At 45.6% G+C, this 16,341-nt stretch overlaps 3 protein-coding genes across 3 annotated transcripts; 2 read left to right on the plus strand and 1 right to left on the minus strand.

The window, feature by feature from the left end:
* Positions 1-6,368: 6,368 nt before the first annotated feature.
* Positions 6,369-7,579, minus strand: LHYA1_G008177 (uncharacterized protein; the record flags this gene model as incomplete). The annotated part of the gene is made up of 4 exons (XM_031153097.1): positions 6,369-6,762; positions 6,814-6,925; positions 6,978-7,349; positions 7,474-7,579. 4 exons carry the CDS (start codon positions 7,577-7,579, stop codon positions 6,369-6,371), a joined length of 984 nt encoding a protein of 327 aa, XP_031001857.1.
* A 1,157-nt stretch (positions 7,580-8,736) lies between these two features.
* ausC (FAD-binding monooxygenase) lies at positions 8,737-10,935 on the plus strand (the record flags this gene model as incomplete). Its single annotated transcript, XM_031153098.1, has 3 exons — positions 8,737-9,101; positions 9,217-10,043; positions 10,199-10,935. The coding sequence occupies 3 exons, from the start codon at positions 8,737-8,739 to the stop codon at positions 10,933-10,935; spliced, it is 1,929 nt and encodes a 642-aa protein (XP_031001858.1).
* Positions 10,936-13,132: 2,197 nt separating this feature from the next.
* Positions 13,133-15,988, plus strand: pngA_0 (Nonribosomal peptide synthetase; the record flags this gene model as incomplete). Its single annotated transcript, XM_031153099.1, has 1 exon — positions 13,133-15,988. One exon carries the CDS (start codon positions 13,133-13,135, stop codon positions 15,986-15,988), a length of 2,856 nt encoding a protein of 951 aa, XP_031001859.1.
* Between the last annotated feature and the right edge of the window lie 353 nt (positions 15,989-16,341).

The raw sequence follows: 16,341 nt of genomic DNA on the forward strand, positions 1-16,341 counted from the left end.
AATTCCAGCTTCATAGACTGGCCTCCATATCACCCACATCAAGGCCATGAATATGGAGGCAATTGCTTGTTGATTCAAAGCGCTAGATATCCCAAATGCAATAGAGTATTTCCCCCTTGAGATCAACTAATTAGCAAGCAGCAGTCGTATAGACTAGGCCGTGTGTTGTCACTGCTCCTCCACATGTGATTTATGTCTTTTCACTTATCCTCGAATCAAGTACATCCATTTTCTCTCTTCTTCACACGCTTTTGCCCTCCTTTCCAGGGTGAGTAAATCCATGTTCCTTTGAAGTTGAAACTGATAGTCCTTTAGAAGTCCAAGATCCACCCTGCATACATATTCTACCACAAGACATTGAAATCCCTCGGCTTCACTGCTCTTGCATATACCCATTACCTTCTTATCACTTCATAGTCAAGTGAATCTCGACGATTCCCACCTATTTTACAAGATAAAGACGCCAGTGAATCCTCAACACACTTCAAAGAAGAAAATCGACCCGGCTTATGCCTCCAATTCACGAGTTGTTTTGGCCAATCTCTTCGACTAGTAACGACCAACAAATACTAAACCAGGTAGACTCACCCATTATGAATTCTGCCCAAAACGGCGTGCCCTATAGGGATAGGGAACAACGACTCCCGATCCGCCAAGATCGTCCGACCTCCTCCGCTCCCATCAATGCACCCGTGGGACCACGCGCATACGTTCGAGCGCAAAGACGATTAGAGGGCGCCAATTTTCAACAGGGAAGAACACCTCTGTCTCCGTTTCTTATCCATAGCGCGCAGTACTACGACTTTGAGCTACATGAAGTACCTCGAGATCAGCCACAGCATCGTTCTTCTGACTGGCGGGTCTTGCATCAGTATTATCAAACGAACCCTTTCGAGGTACAAGCTAAAGTGCAATATCCTAGCCAAGGTGAGAGATTACCGCCTATTACAAATGCTTCTCGCGTTATTCATCCGAATCCAGAGCCGGCGGCCGTTGTCCAACAACCACCCTCCCAGTCGAGAGAACATCCCATTGACCTCACTGATGGTGACGAGCCACAATTACCCTCCCAGTTCAGAGAAAGTCCCATTGATCTCACTATTGACGATGAGCCATACATCTTGGATTTTGGAAAGTATAGAGGCCTCACATTAGCTGAAATACAAGAAGTTGATATGACATATATCACCTGGTTGGAGGGAACCGACTTCTCAAAACTTCGTGGAGATCTGGCGGAAGGTCTGGCAGCACATGCCACCTCCGACGAATCGAGAGTGACGCGCCGTCAACTCCTTGCCTCTGCTGGCAAATACCCTATCACGTGGGGCAAATACGCTGGTAATTCCACCCCTTTGAGAATGTTACAGAACGTATCGGAATTGTTGCTTACTTGCAAAAGGTTCGAATCTTGAAAAGCTACCCCATCCATACCGACAATGGCTAGTGGATGAAAATCATGGAGGAACAAACATGCAAGAGTCACTAAAGCTCATGGTAAACGTCCAACGCCCACCCACACATTCTCAAATATTAACTTCCCACACAGGGTCATCGCAAATACGAACCAATAACCAACGCGATTCCTTCCCGGTGGACTCCGCCAGACGTAAAGTCAGACGCCGCTCGGTCCTTTCTCAACGACTATACTAGGAGGGATGAGTTTATTACGCCAATGGATGCACAAAGGTTCTTCAAGCTATCTATCACATATCTGTCCCGGTTGACGAGAACTTTGAATGGCATGCTTTACTTGTTTCAGGTTTATGATATGCTGAAGGCGTGCAAGGGGTCAAGGGCTGCGGACGGGGCGCTTGAAGATTTCTTGGAAAATAAGAACGATCGCGAGATGGAGTGATCTTATTTCGCATCCAGCTTCAGAACACGTTACTTAGTTCTATATGGTCCGATGATAGTGCTATTTTCCAAGGTCATTTGTGCAGAGGGAAAACTCCTCGCCAATCCGAGACATCGAGATGTTTTTGTTCTTCGGCTAGGAATGGAAAACTATGGTGGATCCAGGGGTAACACGCAGGAGGTTTAACGCACTATACTTACTTCACGAAATGGGACATATCATACAAAGAACGCACGAATTAATGACTACCACCCTTTCCCCGCCAATGGCGTAGTGCTTGAAGATCTAATACGAACTTTCCGGGTACTCCAAATGATTCCGAGTGGTTTCCAACCCTTCAGAAATATCAACAGTAGCACCAATTGAATTATCTGCCCATTTCTAAACCCCACTAATTTGCCACCACGCCGCACCCCCTGGCCGTTTATCCATAACATACCTTGCCTTTCTCCTCGCTATCTTTAGTGTGTCATAGCTAATTATCGTCTCAGTATCATTGTCATAACTCCAACTCCAAACTAAATCCTCATCCTCATAAATCGTCGCATTCTTTGTAAGTGGCAAATGCTTGTAATCCCAAATGCCGCCTATATCGTTCCGATCACTATTTCCGGTCCCATAAAACAACGTACCAGGACTATACGTATCCTAGAAAGCGTGTCCGGATAACGCATTCGAGAGGTTGTCGAAGGGCGTAGTAAGTTTATCCTTTGCCCTATACAGATTCGGGCGTGGCCTGCGTAGGGAGGTATGGTCCAGTAACTGACATAGTCGAAAGCCGTGAAGGTCCAGAAATCGAGAAACAGGTCCATACCTTTGATATCCAGGAGCTCATAACGGCTGGGGCCAGCGGGAGCGTCGAAGGTTAGGGGGAAAGGGGATGTGGCGTTTTTGTAAGTGTCCAATTGGGCGCGAGTTTTGTTGAGGAAGTCGACGAACTGGGCTGCTTGGTCGGTGTTATTTATGAATTCATAATCGCAATCCAGACCGTCAAAGCCTAGGTTGTACATCAGTTTGACGGCAGAACTTGCGAATGTCGAACGGCAGGTTTTGTTGTGCAGTATGAGAGCCCAGTTGTAGGAGAATGTAAAGCCTCCTACGGATAACAGTGTCTTCAAATGTCGATTTGGTTGCTTGAGGAGGTAGAGTTGCTTAATGGTGCCTTCAAACTTGGTTTCAATTCCGTCTTTGTCTTTATTATATTCAAAATTGGCCCATCGATCACTTAAAGCTACCTCTCCAGTAAACTAGTGCGTGCGAGCATAGAACTTTTAGCAGAATAATTAGATTTTGAATATCAGTTGCACATTTGGGAAGACCGAAGAGTCAGAAAAACAGAAATACGCTTTAGGGGTCGCCATACCATTTTGTGTAGCTTCTCAATCACCCCCCTTTCTCGCTTTTGACTTCCTTCTATTACACGCTTTAATTTATTCTCTTATTAAAGATGTTAAGTTCGGTGTCAAGTTTAAGCATCAGAGGTCATTTGCCCTTGTGCAAGACAAGGGTTCTTCCTTACGGAGCCTACCGCAAGCGAGCCCCTGATATCTTGGCTGACATTATAAGTGGAAACTCACTACTTTGGTCATCTACATATAACATCGCTTGATGCTTTATGTTGTTGCGAATGGTTTTTTTGGTGAGAGGATAATGTTTAACTTCGCAGTACCCACTCTCCCCTGTAGGTACTTATACCTACCTAGGGCAAGCGGCAAGCTCTGCAGGCTAATCATAATGTGGCGTAACTCGCGCCGACTTCAAATCAATATCCCATTACCGACTTCACGGCACTCCAAACAATATCTTTTTTGCTGATTGCAATTTATCCTGTCGATCACATGTATGCAAGCCAATTTTGGATATCTTATATCCCGCTGGTAAGTCAAAAGCACCATTCAATGATCCCGCTCAAGCCCCCGGACCCCGCTAATCCTCCACAGATTCAAGCTCCAAATCTGCCTGCGATTCTTCACTCCCATTAAACATGGCAAGCGGAAGAGGCTTCGAGAATCTCTCAATTGAGCTATTTGAAAGCATCACCGACCATATCAAGGAACCGCGGGAACTAAGCATTCTTTGCCTTGTGTCACGGACCTTTTATCACCGAGTGGTACCAACGCTTTACCAGTCATGGTCCTATCGTGGCTTGGAGCAGCCGACGGGCTCTATACGCTCTTTTTTGCAGACGATACTGGCCCGTCCCGATCTTGCTTCTCATGTTAGGATGTTGGACATTCGGGAGTGGGGAAAATGCCCTCGTGAGTACTACCTGAAAAGCTTTTGTCCTTTTTAGGTAGGGCTATGAGTAGTCGTCTAAGCTTTTTGATGGAGATGACCTTTCAACTATGGCTCCTTACCTACAAGCGTGGAGGTGGTATTTATGACTAATAGCAGACAGACCTAGAAGACAACATTGGTTCTCACGCCTGTGGCTGGATGGGTCCTGCTTACCAGCGGGTAAATCCAGAATTCCAACAACGAGAACGAGAACTTGAGGCATCAGGCGACGAAGAAGATGGTGATTATGAGGACTCGGGAGACGAAGACGATGCGTCTATCGATTACTCAAGCGAAGATCCCGAATCAGAAATCGAAGATGGTTCGGATCATAAACTCGGCCCTCTTGATGAAGGAGACAAGAAATATATTCTCCGGAAAGCTGCTAGTAATCTGGATCTAGAAGATTCCGAGGCTCTAGTTAATTGTTATGAGGTTATGCATGAAACAGATGATGATGAGCTGCTTGTTCGCCTTATCTCTCTTCTGTCGAATCTACGGACTATGTTTATCGTCATGCCGGACAATGAAGAGTGGTATAAGGACTGGTCTGACCACAGAACTTCCAATGATACTTTGACCCCGCTCGCGAAACTGGTGAAACTTGCATCGGAAGACAAAGAGTCTACCGTCCTGAAGAACCTCGAAACGGTATATATCAGTAGCGCATTGCGTAAGTACATGTACACAGGGGCTGGTTTGATGTTCGCCCGAGAGGACTAATCTATTATGCTAGACATTGGACCTACAGGACATCGACAGTATGAACTTCAATTAGGCTACATTGTTCCTTTCTTCAAACTGGAAACCCTCCGATCACTGTATACCCTTACTCCATACACCAACAATCATGGAGGCTGGGTGCCCATTGATTGGAAACCCTACAGCGGTACATCTAACATTACAACACTGGTATTCGACGAAGCGAATCTCACCCCCGAAGATGCCATCCACGCAATCGGCTCCCCCAAAGCGCTTAAGAGCTTCCAGTGGAGCGACGAATTTATATGCTTCAGCCCTGGCAGCTGCACCTCGCCATTTCACAGCACCATCGGCAACGCGCTGCGCGAGAAGCACGCAGACACATTGGAAGACCTGGATCTGGATATCATCCACAAATACTGCACGGATGCACACCATCTGGGGAATCCACACGGAACAACCCAGGGCCTGCGAGCTATGTACAAGTCCTATAGAAACCCTACAATCGACCTCGACAGCCTTTCCAGACCCCCGCAAGATTCCATCCTCATCGGATCATTGCGGGCGTTCCATCGTCTGACGACCCTCTCCATCGACGCGACGGCTCTCTGCGGACACCAGAAGTGGAGCGCAGCACCTATCCGGATGATCGAAGCCCTGCCCGAATCTCTCCAGACCCTTAGTCTCCGTGTCCGTATCCAGCGCCTAGATCACCACGAAGGGAAGGGGAAGCCCGTTTTGGATAACACGCTCTGGGTTGATCATTTTCTCGACCTGGTTCAAAGGTCAAGTGCTATGCTGCCGCGGCTGAGGAAGATCAGTATCTTGGTTATGCATCGTCTCTGGCCGGGATCGAGGAACTATGAACTGCCATGCGCAGAAGTCGAGTGGGTGTCGCTTTTTGTGGATATTAGGCAGGAGTGTGTTAAATTTGGGCTGGAGTTCTCTTTGGAAGCGTCACAAAAGAGGTGTACTACCATACCTTACTTTCAGGAACAGAGTAGGGTTCGTAAGCCCGGTAGGGACTAAAGGCGATGATCGACTTCGAGTAGGTCTTAGGATTATCACATTGCTTTTAATTATCAGTACGTAGCTATTAAAGATAATAAAGGTTTCTAGCGATAGCTGTTCTTGTAGCTTTATTATAAATCCTAGTATAATTAATTTATTCTTTTCTAGATCAACTTCTAATGATATTCCGTCGTGTAGAAGCTACTCTCAAGTTCCTAGAAACCACCAAGATAGCCACAAGGAAGTGGTAACTAGCCCGAGAGAATTGGAGGAACACGGAGGACTAGTGGCAGTTGGCCGTTAACTTTATTTTCTTCTATTAATTTTCAGGGGCGGTGACCCCAACCAGCTCATATATAAATATACCCAACCTTCTATACTAGCACAATTTCGTTTCAACTGTATCCTACCTACATACATGCCACTGGCCTTCCCATATAGTCATCGACTCGTAAAGGAAGTATAAATGAGAAAAATTATATAAAAGAAGATATATATATTATTCTCTTCTCGCATCCACCTCTTAGGACACTGTAGATACACTTAATGAGTTTTCCTTTCCTCGTCTAGCCGGCTCATGTTCGAAAGAGTAGTCGTAGTTCACATGGATTCCTTGATCACTGGACCCCGGGCGTTGCCCATTTCGTGCGATCTCGAGAGCATATTCTTCGTCGGGTACTTTAGCGGTACTTGATGTCGGGCCAAGCGAGTTAAAGGTTGACCTTATGGTCACGGAGCGTCTGGCTGCAATGAATAGAGGCGGGACTCCAGGTAAACATGCTGCACATATGATAAGGTCATTCTCGATACTATTCCAAAGGCCTATATGGAGGGCATGTGTGTAGACTTCCAACAGATTAGGGTTCCCCAGGAGCGAGGCATTACTGGAGACTTTGATTACCCCGATCGCAAAGGCACTGCGCACGTCAGTCATGACCAAAAATAAAGGGGGGAATAGCTACGCCAACCCGAGTCCCATCAGTGCCATAGTGCTAAGCTTCTTCCATACTGGCATTTGCAGGTGCCAAAGAACAAAACCTGGATAAACAGCGAAAGCAAAGTCTAGAAACGCAGAAGTGGCTGTTTGTAACTTTTAATACCCATATGATTCGGAGCGCACGGTTAGACTTACAGCTACCAACAATAGAATAATCGATCTGCACGTTACGAGGCCAACAATGTGTGTCTGGATGTCGGAACGGGTCCCATTGTCCAGCAACCGGATTGCACTGGACGAAACAGATCACAAACCCTACAAAGCACACTATGTTGAGTCCTATAGCCATTGACAACATGGCTCTGCGAACCAAGGGCCGTGGTCGAAATATGCGTATAAGGAGAATAGCAACTCCAATTTTCGGCAACGTGACGCTGAGGAAGGACCACGAATCGGTAAACAAAGCCCAAAATGTGGCGGGCGGGACAGTTTGAGGAATGGTGGACGGATTGTTTTCATCAACGCGGCGAGTTGCAGTTAATGCTAACTGATAAGTTACCATTCGAACTATATTAAGCAACTGCTTTGCATCAGCAGGTCAACCATGCGTCAGGTATGAAGATACGAACCCAAGAAATAGAAATGATAATGTCATCCCAACCCAAAGGGATTTTCTTTGTGAACCACACACGCGCGACACTTCGCAACGTAAATATGATCGTCGAGAGCGCGAAAAAGGTCCATGCTGCGATCGCAGCATGGTGTGTAAACGTGTTGAGTTCTTCTTGCTGGCTCATGTCTGCAAAAAGCAATATATCCAGGGCGAAGGTGAAATACTAGGCAACTGGAGGACGGTGAATTGTCAGCAGCGGGCTTTTCTTAAAACTTAGCAGAGGTATGTAGTGAGGAGGATTTAGGGTACAAAATTGTAAAAAAGACTCTACTAGTGTATATCGTCTGGTATGTTTCGTTTAAAAAAGGCAATAGGCAAAGGTGTCTGATGGCTGCCTCCTCTCATTGAAATGCCGGCATGATACTCGACTCGCACAAAGCGGCGTAGACGTTTCGAAGGAATGTCTTGCATGCGCCCGAGATGAGAATTCGACCTGCAGGACCTCGCCATCCCCTGCAGAAAGCAAATCGAGTCTCCAGATATGAACTAACTGAATTTGGGTGCATAGGTGGAAGAGCACTTGTACCGAAGTAGAAGGGTTTTGAGGCATACTGGGAATTGAGGGTGTGCGGCCCCTACAATTGAAAGGGAGCTTGATTGCCTGAGGCAGAAGTGGAAAGGATAGGGATTAAAGTACGCCGTTTGAATAATAATAGAATGTAGGTGATCTTATTAATTTTAGGATTTGTAAAGGATTAGGGATTAGGAGTTAGAAGTGAACTAATAATAATCTTATTCTCTTATATATGAGTACTAACACTAATAAAGGCACCTATATATACCCATTTACAAGTATCCTGAAGTTCCTAGATTTCTAGGGGGTGTGACGTCCAAATGAGGCAAGAATAGCGTAAAGGGGTAAGGATCTATCTTATATGTCTTGGCGCTAAGCTGACAGCAAGCAAGGTAGTAGGGTTAAATCAGTTCATGCAGTAAGCCAGCAGTCATCAAGATATGGATGGCTACCTCCCTTACCGACCACAAACCAACAAGTTGGATTCAATTAAGCTGTGGCAGAGGATGCTCCTCTTCTTTGGAAATTTAGATGCCCGCACACCGCACAACTCTGTCGATCCTCGTCCGTTTTGAAGAATACCAACAGGAGACTACAGTTCCTTATCTTTGGGCCTTTTGGCGGCAAGCTAGACTCGACCTGAACAATACCTGCTGGGTGTCTTTTGGGGCTCAATCATTTTGTAACATTCAGCCCCGCCGCTTGGAGTCTTACCATTGCGCTCCACGAACACACAAGACACTACTATCTTGACTGCACCCAGCAAGATGGATTCGACCAGTGCTGAAGCTGTTCATCACAAGAGTGTTACTGATATCAACTCATCTGAAGTCGAAGAACGCTACGGAAAAGAGCGTGCGAAACGATTACGCGATGACGGAGTGGATCAGTTCATTGATATTTCCAGTTCTGAGAAATATCAGCATTTCCAGAAGGATCCGTGGGCTGAAGAGTCTTCTGTCAAGGATATCCGTGAGATGTTCCCGAATAACCGATGCCATGTACTTATCGTCGGTGCTGGCTGGGGAGGGTTACTGTATGCCGTGCGTATGATCGAGGCAGGCGTTAAGCCTGATGATATCCGTATCATTGATACCGCGGGTGGGTTTGGCGGTACGTGGTATTACAACCGGTAAGCAGTGGCTCTATTTGACCTGCAGAACTGCCCTGTAGTATTCCAACTGACGACTGATATTCTTATTGCCGGCTTCATTATTCGGCAAAAACAGTATACTGACTTTTCAAAGGTACCCAGGACTTTCATGCGACATCGAAAGTTACTTGTACTTGCCATTGCTCGAAGAGACAGGCTACATTCCCAAATATCGCTATGCCCACGGCGAAGAGATCCGGGAGTATGCCAACCTTGTTGCTGAGAAATACAAAATTGCGGACAGTGCGGTCTTCCTTACCAAGGCTGAGAAGATGGAATGGGATGAGTTGAGCAAAGAATGGCAAGTGGAGCTTATACAGCGCAAAGCTGAGCCACAAGTTTTAAATGTCCGGGCCAGTTTTGTAGCGATGGTCAACGGCGTATTAAGCTGGCCAAAACTACCCGGTATTCCTGGAATTCTCGATTACCACGGGGATGTTTTTCACTCCTCAAGATGGAAATATTCTGTCACGGGTGGAGCCCCAGAAGATCCAACTCTCGACAAGTTGCAAAACAAGCGAGTTGCAATAATTGGCACCGGTGCTACTGCCGTACAACTTGCACCATGTGTGGCCCGCTGGGCCAAGCATCTATATGTTGTTCAGCGTACACCTGCAGCAGTGGATGTTCGAGAGCAATGGAAGACAGATCCTGACTGGTTTCAGAAGGAAGTAGCTACATCTCAAGGGTGGCAGCGGGAGCGCAGTCGAAACTTTCACCAGCATTTCACTACAGCTCAGCTTCCCACACTGAATCTGGTGAACGATGAGTGGACTCGTGCTCAGGGAATGGTACCAATTGCTGGTAACCCTGATCCTAGAAGTCCCAAGTCGCCAGAGGATCTCCCAGCATATATAAAATTGCTGAATGACATTGATCTTCCACGACAAACGCGAATCCGTGCACGCGTGGACGATATTGGTGCGTGACACTCTCATATTCCTTTTCTGCAGCAGATTGTGAGCACGGAGACCTTCCTACCTTGCCCTACAAACTGCATGCTATTCCCAACATCCGCCACAAACTCCTCAAGTTCTCCAACTGAATGCTCCTTTGCTGTACTGACTTTTCCATAGTCACTGACCCAATTATCGGGGAAAAGCTCAAGCCATGGTACCCGACATGGTGCAAGCGGCCCTGTTTCCACGATGATGAGTATCTTGAAATATTCAACCGCAAGAATGTTACACTTGTTGATACAGGGGGCAAGGGCCTTGATCGTATTGCTGGAGATTCCATAATCGCAGATGACAAATCCTACCCTGTTGATATGATTATCTTCGCGACTGGCTTCCGACCACCATATGGTGGTACGCCCGCAGAAAAGGCGAATTTAAAAATCATAGGCCGCAACGGCCTCTCAATGACAGACGAGTGGAATCGTAATGGTCCGAGTACATTGCATGGGATTATAGACTGCAATTTCCCTAATCTCTTTCTCTCAGGACCCTGGCAAGCTTCTACCAGCGGGAACTTTCTATTCAACGACGATGCTCTGGCAAAACATACTGCGTATGTTTTAGCAGAGGCAAAACGGCGAGCCGATGGGAAGGCTTTCAGCGTGGTGTCAACTCCTGCAGCTGTTGAGGACTGGAGTATGCAAATTCTAATGCGATCAGCACCCATGGCTGCGATTATTGGCTGTACTCCGAGTTATTTCAATCTTGAGGGCGCTCTAGACCGTACACTTCCATCGGAACAAATGAAAATGGCGCGATCCGGTTTATGGGGTCACGGAATTGAAGATTTTCTGAAGCACATAGAGGAATGGCGAGAGGAAGGAACTATGAAGGGTATTAAGGTTGAACTATAGGCTTCTCCCGGGCAAATTATATCTTGAATAGTACTTTCACTATCACCTCCTTTGCCCTCAACCTTATAAAGAAAGTAATGACCAAATCTTCTTGGCCCATACTTCTATCCAGGATGCAAACTACTTTCAATGGAAGTATTATTTCTAGCAGTGCCGCAAGTTTTGAATCTGCTTGTAAAGAGGTTGGACACATCGGACGAACCCCCTGCACGCAGATCATTCATCGCTAGGTAGCTGTTAGGTACGATCTGCCATCTAAATAGACATTGTACTTACGGGCCAAAAAACTATAAAAAGTCGACGTAGCATCGGGGTTCTTCTGATGCGTCCACCATACTACCCGCCCCTATATGGTTTGTAAGATGACATTCCTTGAATGCAACCTTTCATCTGCCGGCCACTGCTGACATCCCGTCTTCCCTGCTTGTTGAAGATCTTGCACCCCGCCCCTCTCATACTTAAGCAGTAATAGAAGGCAATAAGAATTTGCATGCCCATCTTATGAAATTCGACGGAATACTTCATCCGCGATTGTGAAAAAATAGTTAAATATTTATTCTATTCGATGAATTATCTAAAAACCTATTATATCTATAGTCTATAGATATATATTCTACTACGATTATCTTATATTATAGAAATAACACAGATATATATATTACTAGAAAACGCACTATACTAATATGCTACTAGCGGGATATATAGTAATAATCTATCTTCTCTATTTAGGTAAATCTTATCTGTTTCATTATTGTAAAAAGATATATAATATAGTATATAGCACTCATTTATATGAAACTTGATACTTATATTAATAATATATTACTCTTCCTAGTCTAGCCTCTTTAAAGATTATCTATTATTGATAATTAATATATCTAAAAAAGAAAAAACCTATAGTAAACGAGATTTAAGAATTCCTCCTGTTCCTCTTTGGTATATTTCCTTTATCGACCATATACCAACCTTATTAGACCGCGGTATACTTTAGATTATTTCCGTGTTGGTGCCGAGACAGTCAGCATATGGATTGCGTAAGGATGATGCATATACCTGCTGCATGACTACAGACTTGACTAATAAGCTAGCCAAGCCAGGCTAGGCCAGGCTGCATGTATGCATGTATACATCCATTCAGGGGAAATGATACTTCGTATACTACACCACTAGATATCTGTCTTTTTGTATAGTATAGTACTCATTCCATCGGTCCGGCTGGCTGGCTGGCAGCTGGTTGGCTGGTTAAATACAAAACTGCAACCAACATTACCCCGCTTGCACTGCCTGCCACGCTATATAAGGCATATACATAAAGCAGGGATTAAACCCTGCCGAGCTTTACTGATTATGACTGGCTCTACCTACCTACCTATACACAACTGATTTTCTGTCAGGCAGGCAGTAGACTTATGAGCGCTGTTTACTGTTTGGAACCAGGTCCCTATCGACTTAGTAAAGTATATTTTAAATTTGAGGTTTCCCTGCATCCACCTGCCAGAAATTGAACTTTGACTTCGATTTCATAACTAACAGCCTCATTTTGTACTTATTAATCGGTCCGTGGCGGTTGGTATCTTGTGTATATGTATATATGCGCTTGCTTTATTTATTTCCGATATAATTCGGATAACTTGCATCTCGGACTTCGCCCAATGGCGGTGTCTCAAATAACTATTTGCTTTGAATATCTAGTAGCTAAATCAAACTAACCTATCTCTGCGTGAGGGAGGAGGGGAGTGGCGGAAGTAAGCACGTGGACCCGGTGAACTTCCAGCAATATAATAACATAACTTTGCGAGCACGCAATTCTCTCACTTTATTGGAAGACGTGCAACAACGGTTACATCTACTATATGTTTGATGGTAACTTAGTAATATAAAGTTGTTTTTAGTATCACCCCAAAATAAAAGTAGTGCCTTACTGTTAATCATATAAGTATTTAGCCAGGAGATTTTATAGATTAGAATTTGACAGGGTTCTTTACTAGCTGTCCAATCTTAAGGAAGAATGCGTGAAATGGGCTACTATGTCTATACATAGTATTCTTTAGGAAACAGTAAGAGAGAATCCTAAGTGGTAGGAAATTTAAGTTCTCCCTGCGTATATATACGACTCTGAGAGCTGCGCAATGGTAGTCGGCCATCAGACTGCCCTATTGTTAATTCTTGCTAAAAATTGCGACTCTCAACTAGGAACATGTCGAGTCTCTTCGAAGAGCAGCGCCTTGAGAATCTGCTGAGAGAGTGTGCCGATAGACAGGCTGGCCTCACATTCTACAGAAGCATCGACGCACCACCAGAGTACTTGAGTTATCGCAAACTCCGGGATGTTGCATCAGTCAAGGCTGGGTATCTTCGACAACACCATGGAGCTTCCATAGGCCAAATCGTTCTCATCCATTTTCAAACCCACCTTGAAAATGTCATCTGGTTTTGGGCTTGCATTCTCGCAGGATGCGTGCCGGCTATGTCAACGCCGTTGGTGAAGAACATCGATGGACGGGCATCTCATCTCGCACATATCCATCGACTACTTCTCGATCCGCTGGTTATCACATCACCAATACTGGTTGAAAGAGACTTTGGTGATAACAACGTTCTAAACGTTGTGGCAGTTCAGACTGGCGATCTTTCTGGAACTGAAGTTACCATCTCGTTGCCGGCCAGCCGAAATGAGAATCCAAGACCCCTATTTCGTGAGCCTGCCAACTCAGATGTCAACACGCCTAATGGAGGAGAACGACCAAGTACGTCGCTGAAAGAGGTTGCCGTGTTGATGCTTACTTCAGGGAGCACTGGTGATGCCAAAGCAGTGTGCTTGACACACAAACAGATCTTGACGGCATGCAAAGGCAAATTATCGCATATGCCAATTCCTCAAAGTGCCACAGTACTGAATTGGATTGGTTTGGACCATGTTGGTAGCTTGACAGAGCTTCATATCACTGCGATGCTTGCGAACTGTGATCAAGTTCACGTTCCGGCGACCGACTTAATCGCGGACCCTCTCGCATTTCTCCGCCTTTTATCAACTCATCGCGTTGCTCGAACTTTCGCTCCTAACTTCTTCCTACATAAGCTTCAACAGAAGCTTGATCTTGCTACAGCACAGGAAATAGAAGGAGTTGACCTGCGGAATCTGCTTTACCTTATCTCTGGCGGAGAATCGAATAATGTCGATACATGCGTCAAGTTATCAAGGCATCTACAAAGGCTGGGTGCAATCAAGAGTAACATCCTTACACCAGGCTTTGGTATGACCGAAACGTGTGCCGGATCTATCTATAGTCTCAGCTGTCCAGAGATTGATACAAGCGCTGGGACCGAATTTGCAGCTCTCGGCACATGTATCCCTGGCATTGAGATGCGCGTCACAACTACTGCGTTGAACGCCAATGAGGGTAGTCTTGAGGTTCGTGGTCCTGTAGTATTCGAACGATACTTCAACAATGCAGATGCTACTCGGGAAGCGTTCACGAAAGATGGTTGGTTCCGCACGGGTGATACAGCTACTATCTCTGCTCATGGAACATTGCGACTTGTTGGAAGGTCGAAAGACGTTATCAACATCAACGGCATTAAGTACCTTCCGCATGAGTTGGAAAGTGCTATCGAGCAAGCACAGATAGCGGGTGTGGCACGCTCTTATGTAACTTGCTTCGCTTATCGTTCTAAAGGAGACAACAGTGAGCAAGTCTACGTCGTTTACCAATTTGAATACGACGCGTACGACACCGAAGCTCGCGCAAATGCTCTGCAAGGTATTATTCGTACAGTGGCCTTGTTTTCGGGCGCTCGACCCCTAGTTTTACCTTTGAAGTTAGGGCGTCTTGAAAGGTCCACATTAGGGAAATTGTCTCGTGCAAATGTCAAGGCATTGTTGCTTCGGGGAGATTATCAAGACCAGATCGACTTCGACTCCCAGATGTTACAAGCTCATCGAATAAAGTACGCCGTTGAGCCAAGTACCCCGACGGAAAAAAGACTAATGCAGGTGTTCCGGGACCTTGACCTTTATTGCCCCGATATGAACATCAACACGCCTATTCTAGATGTAGGGGTAAGCTCAGTGGATCTAATTCGACTGAAGCGAGCCGCGGAACAAGCATTCCAGATCATTGATATCTCTATTACCACAATGATTACAAACACGACAATTCGCACACTCGCAATGGCTATTGAAGGTCTGCGATTGTCCCAAGATGGTGTCCACACTGAATACGATCCGGTTATTACTCTGCAGCCAAACGGTGGAAAGACGCCGCTATGGCTCATACATCCTGGTATTGGGGAGATTCTAGTGTTTCTTGGATTGGTTAAATATTTCCCGGACCGTCCCATCTATGCTCTGCGTGCTCGCGGACTCAATGAAGGAGAAAAGCCTTACACTGGACTGCAGGAGATAATTACAGCGTACCATGCCGCGATCAAAGACAAACAGCCCCAGGGGCCGTATGCTATTGCTGGATATTCGTATGGAAGCATGCTTGCATTTGAAGTTGCCAAATATTTGGAAAAGAACGCAGACAATGTCCAGTTTCTTGGCTCGTTCAATCTGCCGCCTCATATCAAAACCCGAATGCGGAGACTGGATTGGACAGCAGGAATGGTGCATATTGCGCACTTCTGTGGTATTATCACCGAACAGCGGTCCGAGGAGCTGATCCACGAGCTACGCCACTTGTCACATACTGAGCAAGTAACTATGCTGCTCGCGGAGAGCGACCAGCAGCGGAGTATGGACTTGGCGTTGACTCATGCTGGGCTCCAAAACTGGACGGAGGTGTCGTGGTCACTTCAAAAGATTGGCTGGGAATATGACCCTTCTGAAGATGTGTCACATATGGATATCTTCTATTGCCAACCGCTGAAAGATGTGGCAAGTACGCGCGAGCAGTATCGGAAAGACCATCTGAACCACTGGGTTGGATTTATTCGTAACGACCTCAAGTTCTGGGAAGTAGATGGACAGCATTACACTATGATCGGCCCCGACCATGTGCCCACTTTCCAAAAGACTTTAAAAAAGGCGCTCAGTGCACGAGGGTTGTAAGATAAGTGGCGAGGTTTTAGAATGGTATTGATTTTAATGATGTTTCTTATTCCTTGACCCAAATTGTATGTGTTGGGACAATTATGCAACTCCAGGTCCTGTGAATTACCTGAGCGTTAACAACTACCATGGATTGCATTTGTAAAGCCCCGACCGAAGATAACACTTGTCACCTTCTCCTATATGCTAGTATCCCTTCCAAGGTGGCTAATAGAAAAGGTATATATTATAAGTTATTAGTTCTATCTTTGACTTTACTTAGATGTTTCCAAGCTGGAATAACCTCTAAAAAAACTAGTCTCTTGATTTCATGAAAACATGGACCGCACTTCTCCGTCTCTAAGTAGGTACTT

The sequence above is a fragment of the Lachnellula hyalina genome, assembly GCF_007821495.1.
Source record: "Lachnellula hyalina strain CBS 185.66 chromosome Unknown contig00206, whole genome shotgun sequence".
NCBI classification, from domain to species: Eukaryota; Fungi; Ascomycota; class Leotiomycetes; order Helotiales; family Lachnaceae; genus Lachnellula; species Lachnellula hyalina.